This window comes from Scomber scombrus, chromosome 2 (genome assembly GCF_963691925.1).
Source record: "Scomber scombrus chromosome 2, fScoSco1.1, whole genome shotgun sequence".
NCBI classification, from domain to species: Eukaryota; Metazoa; Chordata; class Actinopteri; order Scombriformes; family Scombridae; genus Scomber; species Scomber scombrus.
The window spans coordinates 2,311,119-2,327,870 of record NC_084971.1 but is presented as its reverse complement, the minus strand read 5'-3'; the positions used below and the strand labels follow the sequence as shown (position 1 = coordinate 2,327,870).

Sequence of the window (16,752 nt, the reverse complement as noted above, 5' to 3'; positions counted from 1 at the left end):
GCATATATATTCATCCAACAAAATGACAATTTAGAAGAAAAAAAAGATATAGCTGGTGCACACCTCCCTACCAATTCATATATTTTGGGTGTTGTATTATGTCTGGCTTTGATCTAGAAGTGAATGGCATATCACCCAGTATTGAGACTGATTACTTACTTGTAGGCCATTAAAGCATGCTCAACATGCAAGACTGTAACCCAGTCTTCTTTTCTTCAAGAGCATCTGGACTGTAGTCCTTCAAAGGACTACATCATTACAGAGTGAAGGAACAAACAATGTTTATTTGATATCAAATGTACAGTTTCTTTGAAAATAATTTGTATGTAACATGTGTACATCCAAGCTAGTTACTCTATTACTATGATTTATTCCATAAAGTACATCTAGACTTCTTCATAAAGACCAAGATCCGATTCTATGTCAGTCTATTAATTTCATTGTTTAATGCATGCTTGGTAGATTATTCCCCTCTTTTACGCATTATATATGTTATTGAAGGCATTTTTTAAAGATTATGAATACTTTCCTCAAATAGATCTCAATGATGGGAAAACCAAACCGTGCAAGCACAAGTGCTTTTACTTAAATGTGTATCTGAGGTCTAAGTTGTTAAGGTTGAATTCGTGTTTATCTTATCTTTTATAAAAAATAAATGTTCTGATTCATTTTTTATTGGATTATCTGTTGTTGTTTTGAGAGCTGTCAGAGTTGTGACTCTTCCATATTTGCTACTGAGGACAACCTTTTTTTTTTTTTTTTTTAAAGATTATGAATGTTTGTATAGTATTTCCTCCAACAGATCTCAATGATGGGAAAACCAAACCACGCAATAACAAGTGCCTTAACCTAAATGTTTATCTGAAGTCTTAGTAAAGAGTACGGTTCAGACCTGCTCTATGTGTAAAGTGCCTTGGGATGACTTTTGTTGAGATTGGGCGCTATATAAATAAAGATTGATTGATTGATTGATTGATTAATTACTATGGTTGAATTCATGTTTATCTCTTATCAGTAAAACATTTCTGAATATATGTTTCTGGTTCATTTTCATTGGATTTTTTGTTGTTTTAGTCGTTATTTTGATTGAGAGCTGTCAGATTATTCTACTCTGTTATGCACTGTATTTGCTACTGAGGACAACTTTTTATTTCTTTATTTTTTTTAAGATTATGAATGTTGGGTTGTATTTCCTCCAACAGATCTCAATGATGGGAAAACATTCCACGCAATCACAAGTGCCTTTATCTAAATGTGTGTCTGAGGTCTGAGTTGTTAAGGTTGAAATCATGTTTATCTCGTCAGTAACAATTTTTAATATATGATTCAGATTACTTTTTTGTTGTTGTTTTTGTTGTTCTTACTGAGAGCTGGCATACTGTCATATTGAAAGCGGAATCATACATGTGTGTATGTGATGTAATGATGATATTATCTGTTATTATGATCTGGGATTAAAATTGTAACACTGATGACAAACTGAATGTGTTCTTAAGCATGAGAAGATCCTTTACACTGATAGCACTTTACTAGCCTATAATGAATTTCCCCTCCAGGTTGCAACATCTGGGGCCTCAAGTATAAGTATAACCAGTACGTGCACACAAAATGGGGGCACTGAGTCTTTCTCACCTCAGTCACATTAACTGATGAAATCAGTCATCAGTTATCATCAGTTATAGAAATCCAAAATGACATAAAAAACATAAAGAACTGCAGAACAGAGCATTATAGATTATTTTAATACTGTGCATATATCACCAGGTATGATTATAGTTGTTTTTGTATGTAGTTTTTGTTTGTATAGTCTCTAATGTAAATAGAATATTAAAACAAAAAATATTTTTTTAAAAATGATTAGGCCTAAATATACAAGCTTTACTAATTATTATCATTAATAATAATAATAATAATAATAATAATAACAACAAGACCTAGACTTAAGATTTCACCCCTGATATTGATTAACTTAAAGAGAGCGAGAGAGAGAGAGAGAGAGAGAGAGAGAGAGAGAGAGAGAGAGAGAGAGAGAGAGAGAGAGAGAGAGAGAGAGAGAGACATACACTGAGCTCTTCAAATCGACCTATACTATCACAAAGGTTTGTAAATGTAGACTGCATGGCTTGGTGCTTGATTTTATACCCCTGTGGCCATAGGTATGAATAAAACACTTCAATTCAATGAATAACAGATATGTCCCAATAATTTTGTTCTAGTAGTGTGTATACAGTCACTTCATCTGTGCAATCTAATTCAACTAAATACAACAGCTCTGCTATAAATTCTACATTTGTGAAGTGTTAGAAAGTTGATAATTATACTTCATGTTTATTACTGAGGTCGTACTAACTGGTGGTGGTGTACTGGGCTGCATGTTATTGAGTGATGTTCCTAATATTTTGCCCCCCTTATGTAGGTTTATGGAGTGGACAAAATATTAGACACCATTCAATATAATGCACCCTAATACACCACCATCACCCACTTTAACCTCAGTAATAAACATATAGTAGAATTATTATGTCATGTATTTGTAATGTAATAATATGTAATTATACATAATGTATAGCAGAGCTGTTTGGATTGCATTAGATTGCACAGGTGTACCTATGAAGAGGCCAGTGAGTGTATGTGGCTGGGTTGGAAAATGTGATGTTATTTGTTAACGCCACCAGATGGCACTGTGTACATTGAGAGGACACTCCTGTGAGGGAAAGGGATTTTGAGGAACGGTTTAGAGAGGGAGCTGGGGTCACACTACATCTTTACTCTACAGTGACATGACCACGCTATGCCTATGAGACAGTATGGACTGTTTTTGAAGGTAAATATCTTGTAAAACTTGTGACTGTTGGTATGAAATATCAAGTGATGCTCATTTAAAATTAATGGATATCTACAGTTTGTAAGACGTTGAGCGCATAGCCTCGTGAGGAATCCAATTTAATTGCCGTATTGTGGGGTATTCTTGATTGTGCTCCAGGAAATATATATAAAAATTAATATGTATTCAAGTTTACACATTCTTTGTAAAATTTCAAGACCTGTGAATGTATGATCAATTGTGAATTTGTGGGCACTCTAAATCATACCTGTCAACCCTCCCCCCAATTCTCCTGTAATAAAAAAAAACAAAAAACCCATTGGTATCCAATTTGAACAATTTCCCGGAAAAATCCAGTATTTGTACATTGTGATTTTTTAAGATTGGAAAGAGAGTGGAACCTGGTAGAACTAAAGTGTCAGTGAGGTACAGAATCTGTGCAGGTCGCCTCCATAACAGCAGGTTGCAGCGAGTCCGTGGGCTATTCAAAAACTGCGATTATATCAGGATTAGAACTAGAGGAAGTGACTGGCTGAATCAATCGCAGGGTGGTCGTCATGGATGTCGAGGTAGGAGAGGCACAGCCCCCCTACACACCTCATTCCACTCAACTCAGAGACACACACACACACACACACACACACACACACACACACACACACACACACACACACACACACACACACACACACACACACTCAACTCAGAGACACACACACCTCACTCAACTCAGACACACACACACCTCTGTCACACTTGTATTAAGTTTCATGTTATGTGCTCATAAACAATGAAATTCTTACATGTCTCAAAAAAACAAAGCACTGAAATTGTAATTTTTGTTATGTTTACTGATGTAAAAAAAAGAGTGAGATATTTAATAAAGTTTGTAAAAAACTCATAAAAGGTGTTTTTGTATGTCTACTACAGATTGTTTAAATGATTCGGAGATCAAAACCTCAAAGAAACAATGAAAATATTTTCATCATCTCTTCGTAAAGAAATGCAAATTTTCCCTTATTTTGGGTCAGAATCCCGGTAAATCTCTCTTATTTTCAAAGCTCAAAATTGACAGGTATGCTCTATGTTGGAGGGATGAGCCATTATAGTTATTTTAACATGTGCGATATGGACATTTTAAGATTTAGATCTACATACATATTAATTAGTTAAATATCACCAGCTATGAAGTTTACATTAAATTTAAAAAATAGTAGTTTATTATTTGAGACATCTTAGTGTTTGGAATTTCAAAATGGCTTTAAATCAGAGGCTGGATTTTGGACTGACTACTGCTAAACAATCCCGTAGCCACAGGATTGTTTTGTGCTGTTCATTACAAGATGTTGATAATTAAATATTTAAACTTTGTCAGGCATTTGCTTGTTTTTACAGTTATACAGTAGTCATTCAGGTATTTCACCACCAGGTGTCGGTGGTTCTCTTTTTTGTCTCTCAGGTACACTTGTTGGTATTGTGAGATGTAGATAAATACATCACCTCCTGCTCTGCCTGGCATCCACACTTTCATTTTTTGGAGAATGTACTGATGTTTACACATGAATATTAGAAGTGATCTTAGCAATCATGACTATAAATTCTCTTGAATAAACTGTTTCATGTTTACTATTGAGGTCATAGTGGGTGATGGTGGTGTAACGGGGTGCATTATATTGACTGGTGTTCATAATATTTTGCCCCCTCATGTATGTTAACAGAGAGAACAAAATATTAGGACCATTTAGTACAACCTCAATTATAAACATAAAGTAGAATTATCACTTTTTTGACAATGTAAGCATAATATGAAAATGAATAATAGAATTAATAGCAGAGCATTCTTGAGTCCATACAAACTTGGAAATGTTTTGACTGATAATGGTATTCTCCAAGAACTTTATTTGATTGAATAAAATTTATTTGGAATGTCTATTGTCTAAATGTTTATTTTGTGTGTGTGTGTGTGTGTGTGTGTGTGTGTGTGTGTGTGTGTGTGTGTGTGTGTGTGTGTTGTGTTTTATGTGTTGGAACTGTTTGTTCTGCTGCTAATGTCCAGGTCTGTCTTGGAAAAGTGATTTAATCTCAGAGTGTAACCTGGTTAAATAAAGGTTTAATAATAATAAATTAATGTGAATGAAAAGTTGAATGAGCTAAATTTTAGGAGCAAAAATTGGGCAAGGTAACAAAATTGACCGACTACTGTCATGATATAAATGCAGGAGAGTAAAACATGGGCTGAGAAGGTTGTCGTGATCTCATAGTTTTGGGAATCTTTATGTTTTGATCTTTCGGTTTTATGCTGCCTAGTCCTCTGGGTCATTTGGTTTTGCTCAGTTATGTTATTTGACTGTAAAGGACCTTCTTGAATTCTTAGCTTGTGGTGTTGTGTTCTGGGACAGTTTGATTTATACTAGGCTGTTATTGAGGTGTGTTTTCTGGGTTTTGGTTTGCTCTGTTTCTCTTGTGTGTTCCTTCACTCCTCCTGCGTGTATGTGCTCCTCCTCACATCTATCACCTGTTTCTTGTTGTCTGATTAATTCAGTTTGTGTTTAAGTCAAGTTTTCAGTTCAGTCTTTGTTGAGTCATCTGTTCTCACTGTTTCTCAGCTCAGCAGCTTTTTGGTTTTTGGCCACACTTCCAAGATTAAAAACCTTTTTCTTCAGCCCTGCTTTTACATTCAGTCTCTGCAATTGGTTTCAACTAGACCACTACTGACACTACATAGGACTGTGTGCTGTGTCCTCTACTGTCTTCCTTCTGCACAAACACCATCATTAAATTTACAGTTGACACCACTGTGGTAGGACTGATACAGAACGGTGACGAGCCAGCCTACAGGGATGAAGTCTATAGACTGACTGAGTGGTGCTCCACAAACATCTCCAAAACAAAGGAGATGATAGTGAGTTTCAGGATCCTGCTTTGTTACACATCAAAGGAGACATCGTGGAGAGAGTGCCTTCCTTTAAATTCTTAGGAACACATATTTCACAGAACCTTACACGGACTCAGAACACCACTGCTCTGGTGAAGAAGGCACAGCAGCGACTGTATTTTCTGAGGACACTGAGAAAATCTAAACTGTCCCAGTTAAAATTATATGGCGCATATTTCACAATCCTAAAGGAATTTTACTGAAAGAAAAAAAATGATTAAAAAATCAAACAAAACCGATAAAAATAAAAATAAACAGAGGAGGAGGAAGATAAATGTTAATTGAAAAAAAAAGTTTTTAACTCAGACTTGAATGTGGAAAAGGAAGAGCAGTCGCAGAGGGATTGACAGCAGTGGCGGCTGGTCAATGCGGGGCGCTGGGGCGCCGCCCCATCCAATAATCTAGAGAAAGTCTACTTAAACATATTAAATATAAATTAATTAGATAATGCTAAATCATTATGAAATAAAAAGTATTTGCTTGTAAAATGCACCTGTCTCTCAGCACCGGTCAGCATTCATTATAAATCCATTCCAAATTGTATTTTATTAATTTCTATATGTATTTCCTGTATGCGGGGCGCCGACCTAATGGGAGTCAGTGCAAGCCCTCAAACTTTTGACAAGCACATGACCTGAGGCTGCTCTCTCATTGGCCTGCGTCACATTTCTCACGGGGCGCAGCTCAGTGCGCCCCGGACACGCCCACTTTTATTGGCAGCGAATTGTTGTTGTTTCATGTTTTTAATCTACTGTGATTCACGCCCTCCCGTCAGCTGCTGTCACCCAAACTCCTGCTGAAGGTAAGCTCAGGAGATGACGTTAAAGTGGAGCCGCGGAAATTAAAGAAGATTATTTTGTAATTTCTCTACAAAAACATAATTTCACAAGACTTTAACTAGAAGAGAGAAAGAGGATAAAGCAGCAGCAGGTCATGGAGGAGCTGAGAGTTTCTCCCGCTGCTGTTATGATAAACAGAGCTGGCTAGCTGGATGCAGTGTGAGTTATTCCTTTTATTGCTTTATCTATTTGCTGTTTCAAAGTGTCAGCACCGAAACGTTGTGGACAATGACGGGGGAACGAGACCTAAAACATGTCTCTGAAAAAATGCAAACAGAAATCTGCAGCCATTGAGACAATAGCATGGAGCTAAGTTGTTTTTAGCAGACTTAGCATTGCTGAGCCCTTTCTGCAGCTGTTTCACCACATCTGGCCACATGTGGACCTCCGCTATGCCAAGCTACACAAGAGGAACATAGATTCAGTCAGTGGCTGCATCCAGCAGCTCCAACAGGACATATAAAAGATCAGGTAGTAGCTGCATTACTGTTATTAATATTGTAAAGTGTTAAAAAAAGACTTTATAAAAGACATAACTATGAAGTGTAAAAAACTAAAATGCATAAATGCAGGATAAGAAATGATGGAAGTAATTTTGACTATTACAGTTGATTTGGGGTACATTTCATTATTAAAATAAGTTAAATAAGTTATGCTTAATCACAGCAGGGTATAGTGCTTAATGCGCCATCTATTGTCATGTTTAGGTATTGCAACAACTAACAGATTACAGTGAAATCAGGACTGAAGATACAATAACTAAAATATAGGTGGTGTCTCTTTTTAAGCATATTACCTTATTGATAACTCTGCTTTAACTGCTGGTAACTTTAGGTGATGTGAGTTTAATGGCCATTTTATCATGTCTGGTTATAATTTTTTATTCCTCTCTCTGTGGGTCTGAGATTATTATTATCTGAGACATTATAGTGTGTTGTGTTGTTTTTGGATTGGTTTTCCTTTCTTATTTTTATTTTTTTGCTGCGGTATGAAGTGGTGCTAGGGCTTATTTGACACTAACCCTAGGACCACCAACCATCAAACTGCGCCCCCCCAAAAATTTTTGTCACCAGCCGCCACTGATTGACAGAGAGAATTCCAGAGCTTGGGGGTCCATGGCGCTGAAGGACCGGCCTCCCAAGGTGGACAGTTTGGTGCATGGGATGGTGAGGAGGTTGCAGTCGGAGGATCTGAGAGACAGAGAGGGAGAGTAGGGTGTCAGGAGTTCACTGAGGTATACAGGAGCCAGGTTATGGAGGGCTTTGAAGGTGAGGAGTAGGATTTTGAATTTTATCCGGGACTATACTGCTAGCCAGTGAAGCTGTGGGATAATGGGGCTGATGTGGGACTTCAACAAAAGCTGCTGTCTTTGTAGGGTCACAAATATCATCACTCAGGACACCCACACTTCACACTGCTGCCCTCTGGAAGGCAATGCAGGTCCAGGAAATCTTGCACTTCCAGACTCCTTTTTTTGTGTGTGCCATTAAAATGATAAACTCATTAACTGTGCAATAGTGCTGTGTACTGCACCTCAGATGTGCTGGCACGTGCAATTAAGTCTGCAACTACTGCCTTTATTTATTAATGCATCTATATTTATTACTACCTCCTATTTTTATTATTGCCATTTTTTATTGTTATATGTGTCTCATTGTATGTTTTTTTATGTTTACTGTCTGTTGCTGATTAACCACAGAAGACACACAATTTTGTTTTATAATAAATGTAATAAACAATAAAGGCATTGCATTGAACTGAATTGTATGCAGCCTCAGCCTCAGTCACTATAAAATCAAATGATTAAAATGTATTACTGGAAGCTATGCAGTCTTTTTTTTTATAACTCTTCTTTCTTTAACACAAATGATTTGTTATCTCCTCTACCTTCAGTCAGAATGCTAATTACTCTGTAACTGGAAATCATAAATTAATCTGAATCTGAACCAGGAAACAACATATTGTACTTTGAATCACTCTCTCTCTCTACTACTGTACTTAATATCCTACTTACAGTTTTATAATCAAAACAAACTTTAGACTCATTATATATGACACACTAAAACATTATTATTTCCTTATGATTTATGAATTAGGCATCTTGCTTCCTTGATTGAGGTAGTGATATAAGACATTTACAGCATGCATAGAGACTTTATACTTTCCATACTCCACAATGATCTTTCAGATGTGGACATAGTTATAGATGTAACTACTGATGGGAAGGAATGACATGACCAAACAATATGACCGTCATTCAATGCTTTAACATTATGAGGAAATCCTGCAGAGCTAATTTAAATAAATGATCAATCAGCAAAGTAGCTGAGTGTCTTTTCAGTGCATGAGGCTACATATGAACAGTATATTTTGTCAGCTCAATGCTCTCATTGAGCTTTAAACGTCACTCGTAGTATCCCGTTAAATCTACCAGCACTGTGCAGACTTTTTTCTTGCTTTTACACAATTATTATTCAGTCCACCACCTGCTTTTCTTGCTCTAAATGTGCACGTCTACAACTTTCTGAATGAATGAATGAACACAAAAAGTGCATAGGTTATTGACACATCCTTTCTGACTGTGTATTTTCTAATGCAGCATGTAAATACAAAACAAAGCAGGAAATTCATGATAAACAATACATCGTATTAACAAGTATTGCCTATGTGTACTTTACCCAGTCACGCAACAATGGAGTGGTTTATGAGAACAGCTCAGATTACAAGGTCAGATCTTCAAGTGTAATTCACAATCATCTTCCCACACAAACATCATCATAAACAAACACCATCACGTTTTGCCACACTAACAGACGTGACTCACCGAGCATCAGTGTGTATATAAAGAGCAGAGCAGCCTCCTCTCATCACTGATACCTGAAGAACATTACCTCACATTTACTTGACAAGGTAAGACACCTGCTGCTTTGACTTTTTCTGTCTATCCAGACTTTTCATTCAGTGGAGCTTAGGTTTCTGTTCTCCCTCTCTGTATATTTATTGCCAGTTATTTTCTCCACACAGGAAAATCGTTTGATCTCTGTGATCACCATGAAGACTGTCCTCGTCCTCTCCATTCTACTCTGTGCTGCTTTTGCAGGTCAGACACTTTAGACTTAACACACACCATCATCAGTCAGCAGTCCACTAACATTGTATTCTATGGTCACCCTAATATGCAACATAATATGTACACTACTGTTACTTACAGTCTGATGTTTTTTTCTGCAGCTCCAGCTGAACACAAAGAGAAAGCTCTAGGTTAGTATTGAAGGTTTGGTTTATAATGCACAGACGGTAAGAATGTAAAACGTGCTTATATCTGACATCAATATTAATATGATTCATCCACAGATGCAGCAGTGATGGCCCCAGAGGAACAGATGGCTGTCGAACCAGGTACTCTTCAAATCTAATGCAACTGTAATTCTTTGTTATGTTATTTGGCCTATACCATGACAACCATTAAATGTGTTCAATGTTAATGGCTCTGGGGATGGCGTTGGTGCATCTGTTGCTCCCTTTCTTTGGTTTAAGACCAAATATCAGCAAAGCAACAGAACATTCCTATCAGTGTAATATACACTGATGTTCAAAAAGAATGCTAACATGCTTTACTTAAATGATCATAGTGCTACTAAACTCTTTTCTACATATGGCTTCATCTTAATTTTTGTGTATGTGGTGTAATGTAATCTGTTGCCACCAGATGTACTAAACATTTCACAGGGTGAGCCTGTATAGCTTCCGGGTTACAGCCAAGGAGTTGGTTAGCCACGAGTCGACAGAGAGTCATGTTTGTTCATTTAGACAGTTGCTGGGTAAACAGACTAAACCTTAAACTCAATGTAGTCTTTATTGTATTTAAAAGAACCCAACACAACAGCTTTATGGAAATGTTTTGTTCCTGTTTTATTGAATCGTTTCTGTTCAACAGAAAATGGCCTGCAAGGTATTGTGAAGGTGTGCAGCAAAATTGCTGGTACTGTACATCCTTGAATGACCTGTATAAGGTCAGGTCTTTGAAGAAAATCTGATCAATCTTGGCTGATTTGAGCCATTCCTTATGGTGTGAGTTTGTGTTGCTACCATCAGGGTGCAGATACAATCTGCCACGATACAAAACAAACAGGTTCAAAAGGTAATTATTCCTGCTGCTATCAGCCTTGTAAATGCCACTCTTAAACTGTAATTCGTATTTGGTATTTGTTGTTGTATTTATTGCTGTGTGTGATGTCGTGTATTACTGCTGGCTGGGAATCAAATTGTCCCCCAGGGTTAATAAAAACTTGAACTTTGAAGCTTGAACCAAACACAACAGTTAATTACTCAGACTCAGGCTGTAACTTATGTATTGATTGTGTTGCTTTGTTGTTAATATGTCACTTTGACATCCTTGACTCAACAGAGATGGAGGAGACGATGATGAAAGAAGAATTTGTGCCAGAAGATTCTGCCCCTGTTCCTATGAACGGTAATCAGAATGAACAACTATATATTCTACAACACTGAAATACATATTTGAGTTATCAGTTCAACTTTGTCAAGTACATGCTTCCTACTGTTCCACATTTGGTTGTGCTATAGATACATTTTGATCAAGTTAAACATATTTTTATACACATGATTTTTTCACATATTGTAGAGAAAACACACAACCGAGAAGACTTAACAAACACATATAGACATGTTTGATAATGCAATACATATGGATAGTCTGCATATAGTATCTTATCAGTTTGATTGTTTCTTCAAGAATATTACAAAAGTTCGATATATTTTACAGTAACTGCAAATATACTTAAATATTAAGAGTTAGCACTCACCATGCACAGCCAGTACTTTCTTAAGTAGAAAATCAATAATAAATAATAATAAAGTCAAAGTGTACAGTAGTTAATTTTGATTTGATACTTATATATTATTATAAATTGTGTTGAATGTATCCTAAATCAATTAAAACTCTGTTTTTGCAGCTCGTGAGTTTGAGGAGGCAGCAGCACCTGAATGTAAGAGTCACACCACAGATTTTATGTTTTACTTATGTTTAGTGTGTGTACAGTATGTGTGAGGTTGTCATGGCAAACATTACTAATGGCATATATTATAATGCTAGGATGTCCAAATGAAGATAGGCTACCAGTAGTTTCTGCATGTGTTTGAATATTTACATCACTGTTACTGTTCTACAAAAGACACCAGACACATTTCAGCATTGCAAGAACAACATTTTTGTTGCTGTTGTGCTTAAAGTAGTAGCTGTAGAATCTGTGATTAGCAATGTGCAGTTATCAGAGTAGATCAGTCTAAGTAAAGTTCATGTTCTCTCTCCTCTGTCTCTCTATAGCTCGTTTTAACTTCTGCCCAGACGGCTGGTTCAGCCATGCCTCTCGTTGCTTCCTGTTCGTCAATACTCCCATGTCTTGGTACAATGCTGAGGTATTGCTACTGTTGTATGTCTGTATTATTAATCAGAGCAGTCACTCCCACTGAGCTTGCACACACGGTGAACATCATGAATGGAATTATAACTTTTCCTTTCAATTGACTATTGCCACTGATGAATGCAACATATTCTGCAACACAGACATGTATATTCTACACTAGCCTACAGTTTCAGGATAGTTATAGTATTTTTAGACCAGTCAGTGTGTCATCATCAACTCATGAAAAGCTGAGCTTTATGAGTAAATCTTCCCATCGAAATTGAAGACATGAAATGACTGCTGTGTTGTCTATTCACAAATATCCTGGTGTTCCTTCTCTGTCCAACAGGAGCACTGCAACGCCATGGGTGCCCACCTCGCCTCAGTCTCCAACCCCAGAGAGTACACCTTCCTCCAGCGGCTCACAAATACAGGTGGTCAGAGCATCGCATGGCTGGGAGGCTTCCACCTGCAGGTCTGAGTTTATTAATTCATGCCATCTTATTGAGTCCAGATCTACCCAAGGACCTGGTCCAAAGGGAGTCATGACTTAAGACCAAATGAAGTTAATAAGAAAACACAAACTCAAACTTTCTACTCTTTGCCACTCAGGGCCGGTGGTTGTGGATTGACCGTGAGGGAATGTATTACACTAACTGGTATGCCCAGTCCACCTCCAGCAGCTACCCCTGCATGTACTTGCGCAACAGCAGTAAGTCCACCAGTTAAATTAGCAAAAGTTTTAGCTACTTTTACAGCCCTGACTCAGCTGTTTTCTAATGTTTTCTCACAAGGAAAAAGCAACTGAGTTTGGACTGAAGCAGGATTATAATATTTGCTAATGTTGGTTAAGATAAAATGTGTTATCTGCTAAGGCACTGGCCGGTTGTTTTTCCTGTGGAGGCCAACACCAAAAAATGTATCAAACCTTTGTTCAGTTCTACAGTTATATTTGAATATATTCTCCACCAAGTAAATCAATACAGCTGTCCATGATGTGCTGTAATGGATTCTCTCACATAATGGTGTAAAATGTGCTGACAAAAATTGAGTTTAGTGTTCCAGTAAGATTTAGTGCCATTATTATATATGCTTTTGCTTCGCGTGTTACAGATACTATGACATCATCTGTTGCAACAACTAAAAGTTTTTTGTATTTTTCTCATCTCATCAAATTTCAGATGGTTGGGGGAACACCCAGTGTGGCTCTGCTTATCGCTTCATTTGTTCCAAGAACCCAATGGGCTGTTGATACATCAACAGAACAACACAACAGCAACTGGGACCTTGTGCTGGACCAGCGGCCATTTTTTCTATTTAAAGAAAACTCATGAACTTTGTTGTGTATCTTACTGAAATACTGCTTTCCACTGTTTATTCTTGAAGTAACTTTTGTGTAAAATCATTTATGTTTAGCTTGTTTTCTATAATAAAGATGTAAAAGAATAAAACAATGTGTGAGCTTTCTTCAGAGCTTGGTTGAAAAATGTGCCTAATCTCAAAATACTGATACTCATTCATTTCAGAATTATAGAGGCAAGTTACTAACAGCCCTGAGTCTGATTTTATTATAATCCTATAACCAGGCATTTATCAGGCAGTTAAAATAATGTTATGTAAGTACAGTTGTCTAGCCTCGAAGAACCATCCAGTTCGTCCACTTTCGTTCTCTCTTGATTTCACCCACTATTTCCACCCTGTCCTTGACCCTCCTTCAGCCCACTCTCCCCAACCTTTATCCAGCCCTTTATGAACCGACTAGCTGTCAACTTTCCACCTCGCCCTGGAATGCTTCCACATGCTATCCAGAGCATATCACCCAATCCCAGCCGCAAACCAGCAACGCCTCCTTGCGATTCCATAGCTAGTAGCAGTTGTAGGTGGTTTACCTCCAATAAGCCACATGTATTGTCCACCCCCAACTATTGATGAACTGTACCACGTTATCATTGTAGTCCTTCTTTGGGGGCATGAGATGTATGGCAGTCATCATCGTTCTTCATACAACTACATCACTGTTTACTATCTGACACCAGTCATTCCATCTTCAGCTTTCCTAGCCTCCCATGGTCATTCATTCCTTTCATTAGATGTCCTGATTATCTCCTTCATCACGTCTGCCCATTCAAAGCTTAAGATTAAATCTTCTATCATACAGTTCAGAGGCACTTCAACTGCTTCTATATAAGGAATTCCCAGCTGCTAGCCTTCCCCCTTTCATCTAACTTACATATGTCACTACCTGGAAAACATTAGAAACTGCCACAAATGTCTCTCCACGTGAAGTTCTTTTGGGGGATCTATCAGCCGATGGACCGATGAACTGGCTCCCCCACTCAGAGGCTTGACCTCCCCTTATTCCTTCCTCCCCTCTCACCATCAGCCGTCGTCATCTATTGACACACATCAACTGTCACCTCTTCCTTCCTTCCTTCATCTTTCTATACTTAATCCCTTCCTCTGGTCCACTTAACCTCATTCAATATCTCAACTGGTTCATTCCATGTTCTTAGTTACTGAAGGTGTGTATATATACATACAGTATTGTGCAAAAGTCTTAGGTCATCACCATCATACAAACAGAAAATACAGGAAATATAACATTAATTATTAAATATTATTATTAATTGAGCTCCAATCCATTTAGGTTTAAGAGAGCCAGGTTCTTTCTATTACTCAAGTGTAAGGGGAGGTCTGAATATTTACACACTAGCCTATAGAAACTGTTATATATACAGTATACCACTGAGGGGTAGTTGTATTCAGTAGGCTTCAATCTGTAATTTCAACACTAGATGCCTCCAAATTGTACACATAGGTATTTTAAGCAACATCATTTTGAACTTACACTGGGAAAGAATCCATGAGCAGAAAATATAGATACATACTGTACATGAGATATAACATCACACTTCCCACCCATCTACATATATATGTTTATATATATATACATATAAATGTATCTTTATGTAGCCTGGCGAAACTGAACCAGCACAGGACACAGAAATATCTTTATTCCGGACAAAAGAAAGTGGTGTTCAGATAAAATAAAATAAATAATAAAAGTTTCTAAATGAAACTGGAAGACTGTCCTCTGCTGTATCTGCAGATCCTGTAGAAAAACAAAATCAGTAACACCTAACACTCTCTATAAAAGATGACTGAAATATGGATATTAGTACAAAAGAGTGCAAAAATAAGTATTGTAGACTAGTACAAGATTGTGCAAAGCAATGTCTTGCAGTCTAGTATAAAAGAGGACAAAAATAACTCTGCAGACTACTATCAAAATGTACAAAAATTAATGTCTCAGGGTAGTAAGTAACCGAGTGCTAAAATAACTATTTTAGGGAACCAAACAGAGTGCAAAAATAAAAATAGTGGCTCGACCCTGCGACACAAAGAGCCCACAAGTTCACAGTTAACAATCTTACATTCACAGGTCAACATGTTACAATGAATGTGCAGAATTATAATACATACTAACTGGTGCATTTGTTCCGGAGCACAAACAGCATTAATGGCGGGACGTTAGCTACATGACAACCGTCGGGTTTCTCTGAGTCCGTTTATCTGTCAACATCTAACACATACGGACACATCAGTGTACAACATTTCACAGTCTGTAAACATGCATAACTTTTAAATGAATATCACTTGATATTCCATGTAAACAGTTACATTTATAACATATTTACCTTCATAAACAGTCCAAAAACACCTGAAAACCGTAGCTTGTCTGCACTGCTGTAAATAAGATGGCGACTTCCGGTTTTTCGGACCGCTCTCTAAACAGTTACCCAAATTGAGACAGTGCCATCTGGTGGCGTTAATAACCCGGTGACATTACATTTTCCCACCCGGCTACATATAATACAGAGGAAAATGGGATGGGCATCATACTTCTGGTAAATCAACTATCTCACATAATCTGAAATAATAATGGACCAAATGTTTCAAAGTTGTATTTGACATGTGAGTTTTCAAGATCTTGTGCGAGAGGGGAGCCATGCAGTATTTTTTATAACTCTTCTTTCCTCACATGAATGATTTGTCTTTTCTCCCTTGAGTCAGAATGCTCAATACTCTGTAACTGGAAATCATAAATTAATTTGAATCTGAACCAGGAAACAACATATTGTACTTTGAATCTCTCTCTCTCTCTCTCTCTCTCTCTCTCTCTCTCTCTCTCTCTCTCTCTCTCTCTCTCTCTCTCTCTCTCTCTCTCTCTCACGCTCTCTCTCTCTCTCTCTCTCTCTCTCTCTCACGCTCTCTCTCTCTCTCTCTCTCTTCCTCTCTCACGCTCTCTCTCTCTCCTCCTCGCTATATAAATAAAGATCGATTGATTGATTGGTTCTACATCCATCAGTTATGAAGCAACATTAGTACACATTAGGACGTGCACAGACATTTTGAGGGGCTGTTGCTCTAACCAAAGAAAAGGGCACAGCCCACCCTGATTTTAGGGTAACACCTGTCAGCATGTATCTGAATGGTGTAAAATATGGTCACAACTGCATTTTAATTATAATTATTTACATTTTAAATTATATTTCTGCACAAGTTACATAATGTCCCTTAAAGAATAATATTGTCCATAGCATCTATCTTTCTCCCACTCTTTGTCCACAGCATTTTCCATTCAAAATTGCTTGCACATGGTATAAGTAACATCTAAAATAGCATGGACTTTACAACTTTCATCCGTCAGTGCAAATAATGCACCAA

General features: G+C 37.4%; 1 protein-coding gene across 1 annotated transcript; it reads left to right on the top strand.

The window, feature by feature from the left end:
* Window positions 1–9,649: 9,649 nt before the first annotated feature.
* On the top strand, window positions 9,650–13,276 carry LOC134001028 (ladderlectin-like). Its single transcript, XM_062440568.1, has 9 exons — window positions 9,650–9,698; window positions 9,830–9,859; window positions 9,953–9,997; window positions 11,007–11,072; window positions 11,575–11,607; window positions 11,946–12,037; window positions 12,374–12,499; window positions 12,637–12,736; window positions 13,206–13,276. Exons 1-9 carry the CDS (start codon window positions 9,650–9,652, stop codon window positions 13,274–13,276), a joined length of 612 nt encoding a protein of 203 aa, XP_062296552.1.
* The last annotated feature ends 3,476 nt before the right edge of the window (window positions 13,277–16,752 follow it).